At 39.7% G+C, this 19,802-nt stretch overlaps 1 protein-coding gene across 2 annotated transcripts in view; it reads right to left on the bottom strand.

Moving 5' to 3' along the window:
- rspo2 (R-spondin 2) overlaps window positions 1-19,802 on the bottom strand; it is a 123,907-nt gene that overhangs the window by 23,249 nt on the left and 80,856 nt on the right. The window contains exon 6 of one of the 2 annotated variants that reach the window (XM_043688746.1): window positions 13,020-13,065. The exons of the other annotated variant lie outside the window; for it this stretch is intronic. Coding sequence (XP_043544681.1) covers window positions 13,020-13,065 — 46 coding nt within the window. The remainder of the gene's footprint in view (window positions 1-13,019; window positions 13,066-19,802) is intronic. 2 annotated transcript variants of the gene reach the window in all.

The following is a 19,802-nucleotide window of genomic DNA, read 5'->3' as shown; positions in this document are numbered from 1 at the left end:
GAGGGGCAACCTTATAAAATAATGAGGGGTATATGGTAGATGTCTTATCCCCGAGATAGGGCATTTCAAGACTAGGGGCACATTTTTAAAGGTGAAAGGAGAGATATTTTTCTTTTAAAAAAAAAGACACTGAGGCAATTATTTTTTAAAAAACAGAGGGTAGTTCATAAGTGGAATGAACTTCGACAGAAAGTGGTGAATGCTAGTACAATTAAAACATTTAAAAGACATTTGGATAAGTATATGAATAGGAAAGGCTTGGAGGGATATAGGCCAGGAGCAGGCAGGTGGGATTAGTTTTATTTGAGATCACAGTCAGCAAGGACTGGTTGGACTGAAGGGTCCATGCTGTACGACTATGACTCTATTGTTTGTTTGGATTGCTCAATAATTGAAAGGATCTAGAACATGAAATTCTTATAACTAAGAATGGTTTGTATATTTCCAATATTTTAAAAAGGGGACATCTGTTAATATAGCACGTACTTAAGGAAATAGGTGTTCAGTGTTAGTATCTAAATATATAAAAAGGGAGAATAACATATCTGAAAAGGTTAATTAGAAAAAGAGATTCTATTAAAAAAATTGAAAATATGAAGGGAGAACGAGGGCCCTCTTGTCGTACGGTGGTAGTGTCTCTACCCCTGATCTGAGGGGCCCAGAATCAAGTGCCACCTTATCCAGAAGTGTGTAATAACATCCAAGAGATGATTAGAAAAGTAGGTTTAATAAAAAAAGAGTAGCCCTTTGAGAGGGAACATGCAGTATCCATCAATGCTGCCATTGCCTTGAGAGAGAGGGGAGCACCGTGGGGAATAGAGTGCTTTATTTCCCCTTCCAACTCCATTTTGATTCCATCCCTTCCCTTTCTCCTGACTTCCCCCTCACTTTTAAATGGTTTGGATTGCCCCATAACAGATTGTGTGTGTAAACCTTCAATCGGCTACATTGGTGTTTTTACTGGCGGTGGTTATTGGTTTTTAACAAAAAAAAAGCAAAAATAAAACAAGTCGTGATGATTTTGGTGGTGGAAAGGTTGCTCAGTTGTGCAGAAGGGTACTTCAAAGTTAAAAATGTGGAGAATAGCTAGGACTGGGAGAGAGAACAGTTGCAATGGGAGAGTCAATAAGCCCTCTGCAAAATGACTATCTCAGACTTCCTGTTTGATCAGCCTAGTACCTATTAATGTAGCATACATCTGACTCCACACCCAGAGCAATGTGGCTGACTTTTAACTGCCCTCTGAAGTGGATTAACAGCCCATACAGTTCAAGGAAATTGGGATAGCAACAAATGCTGGCCTTGGAATTGAAGCCTACATCCCATGCAAGAATATCAAGAAAATCTGACAGCTCATTTATGCTAGAAAGGAGAAAAAGGAGAGGATGTAGTTCAGCCTTGGATTTGAAGTACCTGGAAATGAATCCTTATAAAGTACTTTGCAGGAGCGGAATTAAAGCAGATAGTAGCAGAGGATGGACATAAATATTGCCAACTATTTCATCAGTTGGAAAAGTGATTATCTCCTTAGGCAAAACTTGGAGATTGAGCCAAGAATTCATCAACATCACATCCAATTCTGCTGGTATGAAGGTAGGCAAGAATACCTTGTCATTAAACTATAGCCAGACTTGAAACAAGTGTTTAAACAATTAAGACTCCAAGAAAAGTGAAAATATATGTGTATCAGATAGAGCATGTTCAAGAACCTGGAGTCAGGGAGAAGTCCCTGGTTCAAGTCCCATCCCCTCCCCTCCAGAGGAGTGTAATAACATCGCTGAATAGGCTGATTAGGAAGCATCTCCTTTTTAAATGGGATTTGTATTTTGCCAGAAAAAAAAATAATTCTAAGAGGAACAACACAGCAAGCCCTAGACAAGTTACAATAGTCAATCAATAACTTAGTGTTAAATAGAATTAGTTTTTCTGTGCCTGAAAGCTTGGCTGCAATCATAAATAATCTCGTGCAGAAGGAGGCCATTCCAGCCATTGAGTTTGTGCCAGCTTTCCAGTTAACCACATTCTGCAACCATGTGTTATTTCCCTTCAAGTACTTAAAGGGAAGGTACTACTGAATTGCTTTCCATTTGTTATCCAGATCAGGCACACACTGGTTCTGGTACCAATTTTCTTAAATCCTCTGGTTACCGACTCTACTTAAAATTGTATGGTTAATTGACTCTATCCAAACACTACATGCATTTTTAGACTGCTATTAGCCCCCACCCCTTACCCATTTCTGCTCCAAGGAGTATCAGCTTCCCAAATACCTGAAGTTCTCCTATCAGTCTGGTAAATCCCCTTTGCTCCACAACCAAAGCTTCAATATTTCTGAAACTGGGGCTCTCAGATTGGGCTCCACAGACCCAGCTGAGACCTCAGCAACTTATAGAAGGATGTGCAATTCTCAGACATCAAACAATCACTCTATTCCCTATAAAACTCCAGCCCTTGATGGAGAATTATAATTGGGAAAAGCTTTCTTTTGACAGTTGGGCATATAGTCTGCGGTCAGACAGTGGGAGGATAGCCCAAAAAAAAAAAAAGGAGAATCCTTTGGTGGAATGCAGTTAGCCCCAGAACTCACTCTCATTCAAGTACACAATCATGGAGGTTTTGTGCATCTTTGGAAGTACCATTTGGCTGCAAACCTCATGTGAAATGAGTTCATGCCATCTCAACCTCATGGGGAGGGGGGAGTGTGGAAGAGAAGGAGTAACAGCATACCACCCACCTCCCGCACCCCACATGACTTCTGCCACAGCCCTCCTGAACCCCATCACTCTGCACATCAAGCTTGTTCCAAAAAACCACAGAAGGTACAATGGGTGCAGATACAAGCTCAAAATATAGGTTTACTTACTCTCCAGCTAAATAGAAGTGCCCAAAGTGAACACATCTAAAATAAGGTGGTGGTTACCACAGTCTGTACAGTACTCAGATTTGACCTTTTCCCAAATGAGCCACAGTTTCTGGTTTTTACAGTTTCTTGATATGGTTACTGCCTCAATTAGACCCAAACAGCATGAACAGCAGACCAGGTTCTTAGTTCTCTGGTCGTTCAATTTATATTTATAGCTCTTTTAACCAATTAAAAAAAAGTATTTTTGCTCTCCCATTTGGAAGCTCTCATTTTGTTCAATAAAGATTAATCGAAATATGTTTTGCTAAGCAGCTCTCAAGTCAGAAGTCTTCAACCAGTTGTGCTTGAATTAAAAAACTTCAAACTGCATAAAACAAAACAGTTTGCAGAGTCGATTAAGGCATCAAAGAGTCATTAAGGATGAGAAATTTGAGCTTAAAAGCAAATGTTAATTAATGGATATGTAATTAGAAATGGGAGGATGGCTAATTATCAGTGTATCAACCACGTCAAACTTAACATTGATCTGTCTTGGCTATTATTAGCATAGAGGTTTTGGTTTTTATGCCCACGGGGTCTAAAGAAATTGGTACAAAAAGTCTACAACTTCTGGGTTCAGAATTTTCATTAATCTCTAAAAACTTATCAAGCCGCTCTTCCATTACACTCATTGTAACGAAACAATTGCTTACACACCAAGTCAAGAATTCACAAAAATTAGTTGCTTTGACTTGTTGCAGTGCTTCTTGTAGATGGTGCTCACTGCTGCCACTATCCCCACGGGGAGTGAAGGAATTGTTGAAGCTGGTGAAATTGGGTGCTTATTTACTGGATTGCTTTGTTCTGTACGGAGGTGAGCTAGAGTGCTGCTAGAGTTGCGCTCATCCAGGAAAAAAAGAAGTATTCCATCAGTCTCTGGACTTCTGGCTTGTAAATGGTGCACAGGCTTTGGAGAGGATGAGAGTTCCTTTTACTCCAGCATCTGACATGCCCTTGAGCCCACATAGGTGGTCAAATTCAATGTCTGGTTGATACTCGTAGTGGCAATTCAGTGATAGCAATGCCATTGAATGTCAAGGGGAGATGGCTCAAATCTCGAGATGGTCCTTAGTTGACACTTGCATGGCATGAATGTGGGCACCATAACAGAAGGTGATGAGTGGGACTGATTTGAAATGAAAGGAGAGATCTGGAGTGAGAGAGAGATGAAAAAAAAAGAACAAACTGCAAAGTCAGCAAATTAAACTCACTACCCTTAGTTCTTTAAATGCTGTGTTCCTCAATGCCTATTGCAAGTTTATTTCACTAGCTAGCGAATTTTGAGAAGATTTGTAGCTCAGGTTGAGGTTCTGGATGATTTCACTAGTCAAGGTCTTAATTGCGTTACAAAGGTGTAGAGGTATACTATACCTTAGAGTTGAAAAGCTAGCAGAACTACATGACACAGCACCAAGTGTTCTAAACAAGGTAACATTTGGTCAAACAACTAGCTGTGTTGCCTGGATACAAAAACAAATTCAGCCAGTTTAAATTTTGTCCCAAGATATCAAACTCCAATCAAGACTGACTTTAGTATTTTGACCATATTAAAACCAATGAAATGATTCAATATTTTGGGGTATAAGTATCCAATATTTTTAACAGTTACCCAGAACGGCAAAGAGCAGCCAAGCACCCACAGCTAGAGAGAGACTGCTTACAGAAACATCTGCTCTCAAAAGGCACCTTTATCTATCAATGACCTGTGAAACAGAATCCCTAAGAAGAAGAAACAAGACAGAGGAAAATCTACAGAGGACACTCAGCTGAGTTGACTGGTTTTGAAATGTGATTTTTTTTTGTTGTCAATCATAATGGAGTTTTTTTAAAAAATCAGACCAGTATTGTAGAGGGGAAGGTAAAAGATTTGTTTAGAGAAAGGAGTTGTAAATAGTTGTTAATTATTCTGTTACTCTTAAGAAGTTGTTAATTTTTACTTTAAATAGTGACGTTGGGATAGTTCTTTGCCTCTCAAATCTTCACAGATTACAGCATGGGGTGAATCTTTTCTGTGCTGCTGGATTAAATTAGCAGAGGGGTTTGCCCTATGTCGTAACAATTGTAACTTCAGCCCCTAATCCTGGTTAGGAAAGTGTATTTGGAGGGGTGACAGTGTAATGGTAATGTCACTGAATTTTTAACCCTGCAGGGAACAGATTCAAATCTCACCAGAACGGCAGATGGCAAAACTTAGGAATTCTTGTGGTCCCCTTGCCTCTGTACCAAAAGGTCTGGGCTTATGTCCCACCCCCTCTAGAGGTGGGGGTCATAACATCTCTGAACTGGGTGATTAAAAAATAATTTTGCCAACAGCCATGTTCATAAAGAAACACCAGAGCTCCAGTGATCTAAGCAGCTTAACAGACTCTAGCCTGGTTACTAACTGGATGGGAAACCCAGGTATCATAGACTATAGTCATCTTGTGGTGCAGTGGTAATGTCTGTCTCTGGACCAGAAGGTCTGGGTTCAAATCCTACCAAAATTAATTACAATGTATTAGCAAAGATGGTTTCAACAGAAGTGACCATTAAGCTGCTAGGTTTTTTGTTAAAAAACAAATTCAACTGTTTCAATAATGCCCATTCAGGAATGAAGCTGGTTTTCCATTTCCCCAGTCTGACAAACTTGCAAATCCAGTCTCAGACTGATGAGTAACCTGTAACTTCCCAAACTGACCCAGCGAGTCTCCCATTGAGCTGCATTAAATCACTACAATCAGTGATTCAAGGCAGTGCATCACCTTCTCTGGCAATTGAGCTTGGTAATAAATGCCACCAAAAACACACTTTTTTAAAAAAAAAATGTGGGATAAGAAAAGTGGAAAGTTAGATGTAAACAAATCAGAGTTGCAACATGTGGATAAACAGACCACCCACTATAACTGGCCTGCATCTGACATTGAACCTTCATTAGGGATTTATACTCTATAACTAACCATCCCAAGCATGAACGAGTTAGGTAGGTTAGTGTGGGGTGGCGAACAGCAGGGTCTGTGGGGTCACAGGTTTCACCAGTGCATTTAAAATGGGGGAAAATGTGAAGTTATTAGGTCAATTGGAATCCTATATTAAATAGGGGCTTCGAATGGAGACTGGGGAAACTTGTGATGAAGATTTATAGTAAGAACCAGAATTCTAAATTAGAGGAAAATGTGTTTTGGATTTTCAGTATGTGTAGGTGACTTGATTTGTTAAGGGCTAACTTTTTTTAAAAATAAAAGTCATGTTTTAAAACAGCACCTTCAAGAAATCTTGAAACTTATAGATAAAGGTACCTAATGAGATAATTGTTGAAATATTTACTAGTTTAACTATTTATAATCGAGAGATAAAAATAGAGATAGACCATAAGCAGATCCAATTCAGAAAAGAAAACATTCGTAACAGAAGTGCAGTTTAGTTTTGGCAGGCTCCAGGCTGTCTAGAACTAGAAAGTCTTAATCCACTTTTGTAGACCAAATATAAAAGACTGCGAAGGTCTTAGTTTTATTTAAAAAAAACCTCAGTGAATTAATTTATCTATGCCTCGGAGGGGCAGAAATGGAAAGAATTACACCTAATGAATGTGTAAATAACTGCCAAAAGGAAATGTTTTCAACTTCCTCAGCTAATTAAGAAATTAAAAAGAGGGAAGGTGTGTGAAAACCATCACTGAGATTGAGAGTCTGTCAAGGATATTGCAGGGAAACAAAAAAAAAAGTGTTGAATTTTCCTTTACGCCATTTGCAATAAGATTTTTCCAAACAGTTACATATTAAACAGATACATGCCCATAGCTTTTGATTTTCTCGGTCTTAAACCTGTCCTCTCGTTAAAAGTACATTGGCAGCCTCTTTTCAATGTAATACGGGAACCAATTTGCAAAAGCAAGACTTCAGGTCTTTATAGCCAGGTTTGACTCTGATCTGGCTTGTGCAGTATTACAATCGACAGTGAGCATAGCCATTCGTAGACAGTCAGACATCGAAAGGTCACATTGCAAGACTTTGGATCAAGAGCTGGAAAGTGGGGCTAAGCTGGATGACGACTTAAGTTTGAAGGCCCCCCCCACAGAGATTGCTTGGTATGTAGGACTGCTGCCACAAACCCCTTTAAGCAGAGTTCATAAATTCAGAAACAGGCCAAAAAGGGGTGCCGAAAGTACAGAAGTGGCAACTTGATGGTTTCAATAGTCTGTTTTGGCTCTGGAGCCATTTACAATTTTTGTACATTAGTGACAGCTTAAGGACAAATAAATGGTGAAGTTTCAGTGTAACACGTTTATAGCCGACAATAAAACAGAGAAGTCACAAGTTTGAGTGTGACAGGCAATATGGACAGATTCAAGATTGTGGTGCTGGAAGAGCACAGCAGGTCAGGCAGCATCTGAGGAGCAGGAAAATCAATGGTTCCTGATGAAGGGCTTTTGCCCAAAACAAATCAGGTAATATGGACAGTGCTTTAAAATGTTTTCTCCATCTTTTAAGCTCTGGCTTCTAGTTCTTTCACAGTCTAAACAATTTTGCTCTGAATCCACATGTCAATATAAGCAATGAGCACCAACCAATTATCAGATTTTCAATTAAAGGTAGAATAATTGAATGCTATAGTCAGCACCTACTCTCCAGCATCTGCAGCCCTCACTTTCTCCTCAGTATCTAATCTATCTTATAATGGACAATGAAACCCTGACAACCAACCATAGAGATCTACTGATCCAGAAAAGGTGGACTCCAGAGTAGATTAATTAATACAGTTTACAATCATCATGAAAGTTCCTCCTTTTAGGTTTGTGTGAAACTAATATTGGCAACTGAATCTGGAAAGAAGTTGGCCAGTGTGTGTGCAATTTGAAGCCCATTTTTCTTGTTTTAATGTCAAACTTTTGAAAATTTGCTTTCTATGAATTTCCTACAGTTGTGGCTTCCATATTCTCACCACCAGCTCTCCCCAACCCCATAACATGGCCATGTTTACAGCATTTGATTAGATTCCCTACAGTGTGGAAACAGGCCCTTCAGCCCAACCAGTCCACACTGACCCTCTGAAGAGCAACTCACCAGACCCATTTCCCTCTGACTAATGCATCTAGCACTACAGGTAATTTAGCATGCTCAATTCACCTGACCTGCACATCTTTGGACTGTGGGAGGAAACCAGAGTACCCGGAGGAAACCCACGCAGACACTGTGCGAACTCCACACAGACAGTCGCCAGAGGCTGGAATTGAACCTGGGACCTTGGTGCTGTAAGGCAACAGTGCTAACCTGTGCCTTTAAATGCAAACACGGAACAGAGAAAGCTCCAACTCAGAAATCAAATTTTGGACTGAAAAAGTCACCTGCAGTTTTCACCTCATCACGGAATACAGTTTACACGCAATAAGTAGAAAGGTACGTTGTCATGAAAAACGACATCTTGTTGAACATACATGATGAAAAAGATTTCCTTGAAAGTCAAGAACAAAAATAGTACTGGAGAGAAGAATGTGATGTTTTTGAGATATCACAGAAGTAACTTAGCAGAAATTAAGCATGAGCAAAGGAAGTGGTCTTGCTGTTGCAAAAGAATGACCCACCACAACCCAGTTAAATGCCTCACCATCCTAAACGGAGGCAAAGTGAGATTCTTGCTGGATCTTTAGCGAGCAGACGAGACCCCAACTGAACATTCTTTCTGGTTGTAATCTCACTACCTGGTATGAGATATTAAACCTGTAAACTTCATAAAAGCTATGCCTTCTTGCTGCATGTTCAATAATTAAGTTGAGAAGAAATGAGACTCAACCAGGCCAGTGTTCCAAACCATCCCTGATAACTCACAGGAGCCATGATCTCCATTTTCCTACATTTGTCCACCCTCTGGGGCTGCTATTGCAAATGGAACTGGGTCAACCTATCCCAGATTCAACCTACAGAGTCTTCTGGCTTCTGAATGTAGATCAAAGCTCCAGAGATCGAACTACAGAATAATGCACAACAATGTCGTGATAGTGTGAATCCAGGTCTACCAATTTCATTGGACTATCGCCATTAATAATAAAAATGTACAAAAAAAAAATTGAACCATAAGGATGGCCCAGCATTATTTTGAAGGGATCTCCAGTTATAAAGAGCTGCTTGGAATTAAGAGTACTGAAATGTTTGAACAAGCAATATGTGCTGAAGGGTTTTGGCCACAGTCAACCGTGTGAACACAACAGGTCTGTACCAAGCAGTTCTCCCTACATTCCAACAATATTAATTACCATTACTGCCTGTGGGGAGACCACAGACATGTGGGCTAACCTTGAGCAATGCAAGTTCTGAGAAGTATGGCCTAAATTACATAGATACACAAATAAAACACATGGTAAGTCTCCTGCTTAAAAGACTCGTTGACGTACTGAAGTAATTGAGGAAAAAAAGGGTTTAACTGCATGTTAGAAAATTCAAATGGCTAGTGCTTAACCTCAGTTAGGCTCTCATTATTTTATTTCTCCTTGATCTGCTCTCTTATGCAGTTAAGATGTGGAAGATTCAATCAAATCTTTGTAAAGTTGAAACATATGGGCCATAGTTACCAAAACAGTTGAGAGAACCCCTCTTAGGGCAGCACGGTGGCACAGTGGTTAGCACTGCTGCCTCTCAGTGCCAGAGACCCAGGTTCAATTCCCACCTCGGGCAACTGTCTGTGTGGAGTTTGCACATTCTCTCAGTGTCTGCGTAGGTTTGCTCTAGTTTCCTCCCACAGTCGAAAGATGTGGAGATCAGGTGAATTGGGCATGCTAAAATTGCCCGTAGTGTTAGGTGTAGGGGAATGGGTCTGGGTGGGTTGCTCTTCGGAGGATTGGTGTGGACTTGTTGGGCTGAAGGGCCTGTTTCCACACTAAGTAATCTAATCTTCTCATATTTTCATACTTTTCATTTCTCTCATTTTCAGGCTTAAAATTTGTATAACAAAGACTTAGGTGGGAGATCACAAAAATCCCTCTATGCCTCTATTCTAGAATTATAAACTGAAAGCTTTCAACTTGCAAATTCATCAGTTTAGAGGACCTAATAAATTTGATTCTGAATCATAGAAACTCTACAGTGTAGACGCAGGCCATTCAGCCCATCGAGTCTGCCACCAACCTTCCAAAAAGTATCCCACCTAGACCCACACCCCTCCCCTGCATTTCCCAAGACTAATCCACCTAGTCTGCGTATCCCTGGACTCTTTAGCATTTAGCATGGCCAATCCACCTAATCCTGCACATCTTTGGAATATTGGAAGAAACTAGAGAACCCAGAAGAAACCCATGCAGACACAGGGCAAATGTACAAACTCCACACAGACAGACGGTCACCCTAGGGTGAAATATTTAAGAGTATTATTGTGCTTAAACAATTCATGCAAAAAAAACCTAATAATTTGGGTTATTACACATTGATTTGCAGAAGATGAGGATTGTAGCACATTACAGCTGCTGCAAACCACAATCAAAGACAATCCTGCGACACTGAAGGCTCAAACCATGTAAAACACAAGAATTGTTGCATTCCCTTTAACTTGTGGGAATAAGAAAAAAATCTAGTACAAGCCAAAAGATTTTCAAAAAGATGATTTGTATTGAAAAGGGTATAGAAATAATCTCCAGCAAATGTCAGTACGTTTGGACATCACTGGTTCTGCTTAGAAAGTTACTATCTTTTTAGAAAGTGACCCGGCATGAAAGATACATGGGCAAGGTGAAGTCTGCTCAGGTGAGTTTTCATTCTACCTTTGCCAATGCGATGCAAAATATTTTCCATACAATATTGCCCAGCACAGTTTGAAGCAGCAATTGATCCTTACGGAAAGGAGTAGTGATCAGAGAAAAATTAAATATTCAAAATTATTTCTCAAAGAAAAATAAACATTTGATTATGAATAAACTTGTGATGAAAGGAGATTAAAAAAGAAATCAAAGGAGTAATTAGTTGCATTCTCTAGCATCGTTCAACACCTCCGGTTGTCCCAAAATACATAGATAAGCTGCAGAGCTGGGCTGAGAGGTGGCAAATGGAGTTTAATGCGGACAAGTGCGAGGTGATTCACTTTGATCGGAGTAACCGGAATGCAAAGTACTGGGCTAATGGTAAGATTCTTGGTAGTGCAGATGAGCAGAGAGATCTCTGTGTCCAGGTACACAGATCCTTGAAAGTTGCCATTCAGGTTGACAGGGTTAAGAAGGCATAGTGTTTTAGCTTTTATTAATGGAGGGATCGAGTTCCAGAACCATGAGGTTATGCTACAGCTATAGCAAACTCTAGTGTGGCCGCACTTGAGTATTGTGTACAGTTCTGGTCACCGCATTATAAGAAGGATGTAGAACCTTTGGAAAGGGTGCAGAGGAGATTTACTAGGATGTTGCCTGGTATGGAGGGAAGGTCTTACGAGGAAAGGCTGAGGGACTTGAGGCTGTTTTCGTTAGAGAGAAGAAGGTTGAGAGGTGACTTAATAGAGACATATAAGATAATCAGAGGGTTAGATAGGGTGGACAGGGAGAGCCTTTTTCAAAGTATGGTGACAGCGAGCACAAGGGGACATAGCTTTAAATTGAGGGGTGATAGATATAGGACAGATGTCAGAGGTAGTTTCTTTATTCAGAGAGTAGTAAGGGTATGGAATGCTTTGCCTGCAATGGTAGTAGATTCGCCAACTTTAAGTACATTTATGTAGTCATTGGACAAGCATATGGACATACATGGAATAGTGTAGGTTAGATGGACTTCAGATTAGTATGACAGGTCGGCGCAACATCGAGGGCCGAAGGGCCTGTACTGCACTGTAATGTTCTATCTCCAATAAAATGTTTACAGACAATTAAATACCTCTAAAGCATAGTTTGTATGCTAGATAGAAAATGCAGTGTTCAATTTATGCACAGCATGATCCCATATCAGCAGTCTAGCAATAACTAGAATACCAGTTTACAGATGTCATTTTCCAGGAGTAAAATATTGCCCAGGATACTGGTTTGAACTCCCCATCCAGTGTTGAGATCCTTTACACTCACTGGAGATAAACAGATGGGGAAACAGCTTTATATCATTCAAAAATAGGTACTCCTTCAGTATAGCAAGTTCTTACTTAAAGTTGTGTACGTTCCTGAAAGTCACAACATTAAGTGAAACATCAATTCGCAAAAGAACCAATGTTAAAACTTGAATTAGGTTGTATATGACATTTTTTTTTAATAGATCAAGACTAATACTGAAATGTTATACCTTCTAGGCTGAAAATTTAATGTCAAATTCTTAGAGGTAAATGAAATTACTTGTAAAATGTTTAAGACAAACTAAGTTGCTACTTACAGTATCTTTATCTTGCCAACAATCTGGTTCACTTATCCTATTAGTCACTGCAGACCCTCCCCACTGAGTTGCATTTTCTTCCCCATTCCCCAAACCACCCTCATGTGCTTCCTTCTCCTGGACTGGTGTTCCTGTTCAAGATTCAGATTCAATCTGAAGCTGCAAGTCCAATTGTTTCATTATTGCACAGATGCTATAACTTTAAAGACAAATAAAATGACTTGTGAAAAGAGTATGAAAAAACGCTCCCTCTTACTGCCCATATAGTCTGTTAAGCAGCCAGTCAGCAATGTACCTAATGCAACACAAGGAGGCATAGAGTCCAGCCAATATGCAACCCTGAGATGGCATATTAGAATATATCATTAGCGTTAATAAACTTCCAAATATCAGTCTCAGTAAGAACCAGACACAGATATATGTTACATAGGCAAAATGTAGAAAACCACATCTGATGATTGCAGCAGCAAATGAGCACTAGATTCTGGTAAAAGGAAATGGTTGCAAAAAGCTAGTCACAATAAGTTGGTACCAAAGACTGAAGAGGCGATAGCAACATTAGCAGTTATGAAAAGTCCTTAGCTTAATTGTCAGTCAGCAATTTGAGTTCAGAGCTGACGAACTCAATTAAAACTGAATGTTGCAACCTGAAGTACAGTAACCACAATGGAGAAGCAATTGTTAGTGCACCTTCAAGAAAAAGACGTGGCCAATTTAAAATTGACAGCTTATAAGAAGCCGGAGGACAGTCATCCTGGAATAAAGAACAGCTCAAAAAGCAAGAAAAATAAACGTTTGTATAACATTTACCACCCTACCTGTCCACAGTTGATAGCAGGTTCTGCCATTTTTTCCCTTTGGATACTGGGCAAAAGGAGGGAAAAAAAAGGCAGGTGTGACATTACTCCAATACTTCTTTGGCACGAGCATCACATACAGGCACTGCTCAGTCATTTCTTTTAAAAACAAAAAGAAAATAAAGCAGCAACCTCAAACAGCAACACGAAAAGCCAAGAAAAAAAAAAGAGAAGTCACCAAAATAAGAAAAGCATTCTGCTGATTCTTGGTATACTAGCAATTTCTAAAAACAGCACAAAAACGAACAGCAAAGATGGATTGCCACTCTGGTGTTATTGGGTCTCAAGCTCAATTATTCAAATGAACACTGACTTCACTTTAAAGATTGACAGATAAACAACACAGGAATATAGGACATCAAAACTCTTATTGCTTTGGGAAACTAAAGATTAGGAAGAATCAAATTCTCAAATATTTCAAGTGATGCCAGCAGATACCCTGACAAAATTCTTCCATTTTATAGAAGAGCAGCTTAAAGTCCAAATCAACTTTAGGATACAGAGGTTTGAGTTCATGTCACATCAACAGCCAAGGGAAAATATCATTCCTAATGAAGGGTTTATGCCCAAACCCGTCGACTCTCCTGCTCCTCAGACGCAGCCTAGCCTGCTGTGTTTTTCAAATGCCGCACTTTTCGCCTCTGTGAGCATTTTCAGTCCTTACTTTCTCCACTGGAAAATCTCTACCAACACAAACCAACAGATGCCTGCTCAAAAATGTACAAACACGATTTCACCAACTTCACCTTTGCTAAAGAGTTCTGGAACTCATCTCTGCTCGTACATTAATCAACTCTTCATGAAGTGCACTTCTGGACAAAATTAAGGAGCATGTAATTGATGCACTGCTAAGTGTAGGGCACAGGTTTGAGGCAATTGTAGCAGGGTAACAGCATCTACAGCAGTTCCAATCTGTAGCAACTATAGCAGTTGTCAACAGGGCCAGTAAAACATTCAAATCTTGTAGAAAATGTGTATTATATCACCTGATAAAACAATGTGCAGCATTGTGTGAAACGGGAGCTATGGTCTGTAGAGGATACTGGGCTAAGATATGCAAAATGCCCGAGTGCTTGGAAACACTCGAGGAACAACACAATGTGAGGAGGAGACAACCAGGAAGAATACCAAAGACATTTCCAAACTTTCATCTCCAGTATGAAATCATAGTAACAAAGTCGAAGGGATAACCTCAGCTCCATAGATTATAGACACCAGCTACAGATAGTACAAATGGGCAACGTGATATATCACTTAACACCAAAAGACATGAAGTCGCTAACCTCAATCCAAGTGATATCCCTAAAAGAGATGAACAACATGCACCAAATTCCGAGGTGGACATGGATTCAAGTGTAACAATCATCCCAATTTGCATCTTACAAAGAGGTATATTCGGGAAAAATGAATGCGGTCACCAGTCACAATGTGGTGCAGTCCACACAATGTATGCCAAGTGCTCACAAAGTTACCTCATACAACTATCCACCTCAAAATGTCAATATGGCTCCTTCATGATGGACATGTGAAATCCTTTACATAGTTGATGTAACAGGATCTTGATTCATTCATTTATCAAATAAAACAAGACAAAAGACCTGAAGATGCTGGAGATATGAAACAAACAATAACAAACTGCTGGAGAAACTATAAGGGTCAATGGACTTGAAACATTTACACTTTTTACTTTTCACAGATGCTAACAGACTGGCTGAGTTTCTTTACTGTACCAATGTGCAGACATGCGCATATTTGTCAGAGTACGTTCCTTATTTTTCAAAATGGAAAATAAAAAGAGGATATTGTATTATTGCACGGATTTTGAAGCCTCTATACCATAGAGAGGATTAGATGACATCATGATATGTGGCACTCCAGTGAGAGTGGTCTCGATTTTAATCTCTATAGCCAGATAACTATATATCAAATAGTAGATGTACTGTGATTTTCTACATATTAGTCCAGATAACATACCACAGAGGGGCAGGTTCTGTTTGAGACATCTTTTGCATTGTAATAATTATATGATTACAATATCAAAGATTTACACACACAACCAATGTGGATTCTGTGTTTACTGATGTTGTTGTACATTATATACACAGCTGACTGACTACACTGACTATTACACAAAGACAGGAACTGAAAAAGGCAGTATAATGCCATCATGTCATATAACTGTCCAGACCTGTCCAAAATTGAATCTCTGCTATATAGAACTCTGGTAGCATAAGTAGACATAGAACCCTAACTATAAGCAAGTTTGAAATGCCAGATTTGTGTACACTGTCACCTTGTTAATAAGCTTCCAAATTTTTTTTTAAAAAGTCTCAATAACAGGGAGTCTTGGTATACGTTACATGGGTTAATAATAGAAAAATCCCTCATCTTCAGAACTGAAGAGTCACTAGCTCTGAAGTGCTGACTCTACTTTCTTTCCTTAGATGCTGCCAGACCTGCTGAGTTTCTCCAGCAATTGGTTTTTCCTACATTAAAGTAAACCTGATGATGGCTAACAAGATTACAGGACCCATTTAGATATGAATGTTAAAACGAGAGACCATTAAAACAGGCATTTAAAGAGAGACCTTACTGTACCCCAGCAGAAGTCTAGCTTTCATGGTAAGTAGATGGCATAAAGCCACACCTTCTGATTTATAACTGAGTGCTGACAAGTGAGCCACAGCTGGCAAGATATCCCCCACTCTACCATTCTTTTTGAATGTTTCTAGCAACCACATCATTAAATTAAGCCAGATGGCTTTTAAAACAAATATGCGCATTATGTTTCTATAGTAAAGAAATCCCCAATAAAAGTACCCCACTCAGGAATCAGGCCTTATCAGAGTGAAGCCTGTGCAGACTCAGAGTCCCAAACCGATCCCTACAATTCATATCATTCACAAATACCTCCCACAACTATAACATTCAAAGATATATGTCTGTAACCCAAGCTTAGCCCAACAGTTCTGCTCAAATACTGCATTATACAGTTCTAAACTAGTTTGAAAATCATATCTGGCATGACAGACAAGATAACTTAGCTAGCTGGTTTTCAGTTACAACACAGTTACCAAAACCGTTACGTCAAACTAACGACATGTTTAACTCAATATGGCTTCACTTCGATCTAGTTGCATTGTGGCATTGTCTTGGCCACATGTCACCGTTCCTAGGGAGAATAATCAAATTAAAATTTGTTTATCAGATTACAGGAATACTGCAGCAGAATTGTTCGCTGAGCATTTAAATTTCATTTCTATAGAGTCATTGATCAGATAAAAATCCTAATGGAAAAATCAAAAAACAACTGGTCTGCTGACTGCATCACAGTCACTCAATTCTCCTCTTCACCAATACCACCCCACCCCCATGCAAGATTCACACAGCTAGTAAACACAGGAGCAATATCAATACATAGCAATGAAACCATGGCACTCAAACATTTCCAATTTCCAAGACAGAAAGAGTGGTTTATCCATCCTGCACCAAGCACTGAAAAACAAGAGAGTTTCCTTTTGAGACAGCACACTTTTCAGAAGGGCCAGTGAGAGATATAATTCAAAACAAGTACAGATGTATTAACCTAACACTTGCTCATGAGATTCTGTGGCATAATATACTTAATGTATATTTAATGTGAATTATGCAATTTGATGGCATGACTAATTAAACTTACAAGTCTATTTGGCCTGTATTTGTAAGAGATGGCCATCTACCAAAGATATTTATTTCCACAGACTGGTCCCAGCTGCTGAAAGTTCCCCTGCTTGTGGACAATTACTTTATGAAAAATTCATTCATGGGATGTGGGAAGCATAGGCTCAGCCAGCATTTATTGTCCATCCCTTGCTGCCTCTGAAAGCCTTCTTGAAACACCGTAGTTCATTTAGTGTAGATAGACCCACAATGCCGTTAGGGAGGGATTTCCAGGACTTTGACTCTGACACTGAAGTAATGGTGAAATATTCACAAGTCTGAATGGCATGTAGCTTGGACAGAACTTGCAGGTGGTGATATTTCCATGTATCTGCTGCACTTGCCCTTGCAGTGGCCAGGAGTTTGGAAGTTGCAGCTTTAGGGGCATTGGTGGATTTTTTCTTCTTTTTTCATGGGATGAGGATGTCGCTGGCAAGGCCAGCATTTATTGCCTCTCCCCAATTGTCCAAAGGGCTATTAAGAGGCAAACACATGGCTATGGGTCTGGAGTCACATGTTGGCCAGACCAGGTAAGGATGGCAGTTTCCTTCCCTGAAGGGCATTAGTGAACCAGATGGGTTTTTCCAATCAGCAATGGATTCATGGTCATCATTAGACTCTTCATTCCAGATTTTTGCTGAATTCAAATTCCACCATCTGCCATAGCAGAACATGACCTGGGTCTCTGGATTAACAGTCCAGTGATAATACCACTATGCCATTGCCTCCCCTGCAGTACTATTGAGCACTTGAGTTAAATAACAACTTCGCTATCAAACTTTAAAAGTTTTAAACAACAGTATGGTGACTCTAGTCAATGCATTGCCCAGAGATATCAATGAACCAGAGAATGACTGTCACCTGTTATATTGCATTGAAACAAATGCAGTGTGTACCTGTTCTGTCTACATTAATACACAGAGCTTTGAAATTCCAAGCCCAACCTGTCCAAGCTTTCCTCTTATGACAACCCACCCAAAAGTACTACTAATCTAGTGAACTTCACTGAACCATCTCCAATGCGTTTACATCCCTCCTTAAACAAGGAGACCAAAACTACAGAGTGCCCGAGATGCGGTCTCACCAACCTTGTATAACTCAAACAGAACTTCTTTCTTTATTTTCAATTCTGAACAGAACTAGGGGACATAGTCTCCAAAGAAGATTTAAGACCGGAGTTGAGGAACTTCTTCACCCAAAGGGTTGGGAATCGGTGAAATTCCCTGCCCAGTGAAGCAGTTGAGGCTACCTCATTGAATGTTTTTAAGGCAACGATGGATAGATTTTTTTGAGAAATAACGAAATTAAGGGTTATGGTGAGCGGGGTGAGGGTTATGGTAAGTGGAGCTGAATTCACAAAAAGATCAGCCACAATTGTAATGAATGGCAGAGCAGGCTCGATGGACCAGATGGCCTACTCCCGCACCCATTTCTTATGTTTCATGTTCTTATGTTCTGGTCAGGAAAGCAAACCATTTGCTGCCTTAATTACTTGTTGCACCCATATAATAACTTTGACTCATGTACTAGAACAACTTTAACTTCCTGCATTTTGGAACTTGGCAGCTGTCTTCCTTTCAAAAGCAAATAACTTCATTTTCCCAACATTATATTCTAGTTGTCAGATATCAATGGCTTGACAGAGTAAGCAAACATCTGTCCGCATCCTCGAGGTCTTTTTCACTGTATACTTTCCTACCTTTGTCACCTGCCAATTCAGTTACCAGCCTTCACTCCCCTCATACAATCTATTTTGATGAATTAAAAGCTATCCATCATGTGGGGAAGAACACCCATGACATTCTAGACAGGCGATGTGCTTGGTTTTGATTGAGACTTGATTAAACAGGTTAAAGTTCATTAATATTAATTAGTAACGAGTTACATTACCTTAGAGATCCAGGATAGTTTCAAGAGTCATCAAGCTCAACTTAAATTCACACTGCTGAAACATTCTTATTCAGATTTAGTAATACGCACAGTAGTAAAATACAGGAACTTGGATATTATTAGAGGCTTCAGTTTAGCAGCTTCAGGAATAAGCCTTTATATCTTGAAGGACAGTGTGTACTCATGCCATTGACACTTTCAGGTACGTACTGTCTTATACAACAGCCAGCAGCTCTCAGAATTACACAGCACTGACATTAGAAGGAATATTTAAGTTAAAGTTTGACTGAAAGAGCGTGCCAGCTTTTACTTGGATGACACACACAAACAAACAAACAAACAAACAAACAAACAAACAGCAGAATTAACCGATTCCTTCTTTCAAGTTGTGAAGTTGGATTTTTTCCTCCCCCCCCCCCCGCCGCATGGTCATGGATCACTTTCCTCTTCCCTCCCTACAAGTCACCTCCTGATCAGCTGAAACTGCAAAGATTCCAATTCAGGTCAAGTGTCAGCTGTGGCTCCACTCCAGGTATTCAACCACAAAATATAGAGTCAGGCATTCTGTGGTGGAACAAGGTACTGCAATACTAAGCAAACCATGACTTAACCATGTAAATGTTTCCAGGAACACTGAGCTGAATTGTGATGAATTGAACAAATTAAGGCAGAATCCAGATATCATTCTGGTGTCTGATATAGTTAAGCACAAACTCCTTGCTCTCATACTCTATGCCTCTTAATAAACCCTGGTAACTGCTCTCTCCATCAGTCCTGCCATCTTCACTAACATACAAATACATCATGTCCTTCTGCTCCTCCACCACCTTTAGAATTGTATCCACTCAATTACATGAATACACCATTTTATATTGTCTAATCATGTTCCATGAAAATGTATAACCTCACTTCTCTGCATTGAGCTTCATCTAAATGGATTCTGGGTAATCCAAGATGGAGGACAGGAAACGTTTCTGGCCGTAAGAGCTGCTCTTTTGGAGCTATTTTAGGTGTTGGAGGCTATTTCCTCAAATTCCAGAAGCAGCAATTACTGTTTTATATACTGTTGCATTGTTTTGGAACTTTGGAAAAAAAAAAGTCAGAATAACAGCAGTTTAAAAAGGAAGAGCAGACAAAGGAAGCACAGTGAGGAGT

Source organism: Chiloscyllium plagiosum, chromosome 4 (assembly GCF_004010195.1).
Source record: "Chiloscyllium plagiosum isolate BGI_BamShark_2017 chromosome 4, ASM401019v2, whole genome shotgun sequence".
Lineage (NCBI taxonomy): Eukaryota > Metazoa > Chordata > Chondrichthyes > Orectolobiformes > Hemiscylliidae > Chiloscyllium > Chiloscyllium plagiosum.
This window is presented reverse-complemented; position numbering and strand designations above follow the sequence as displayed.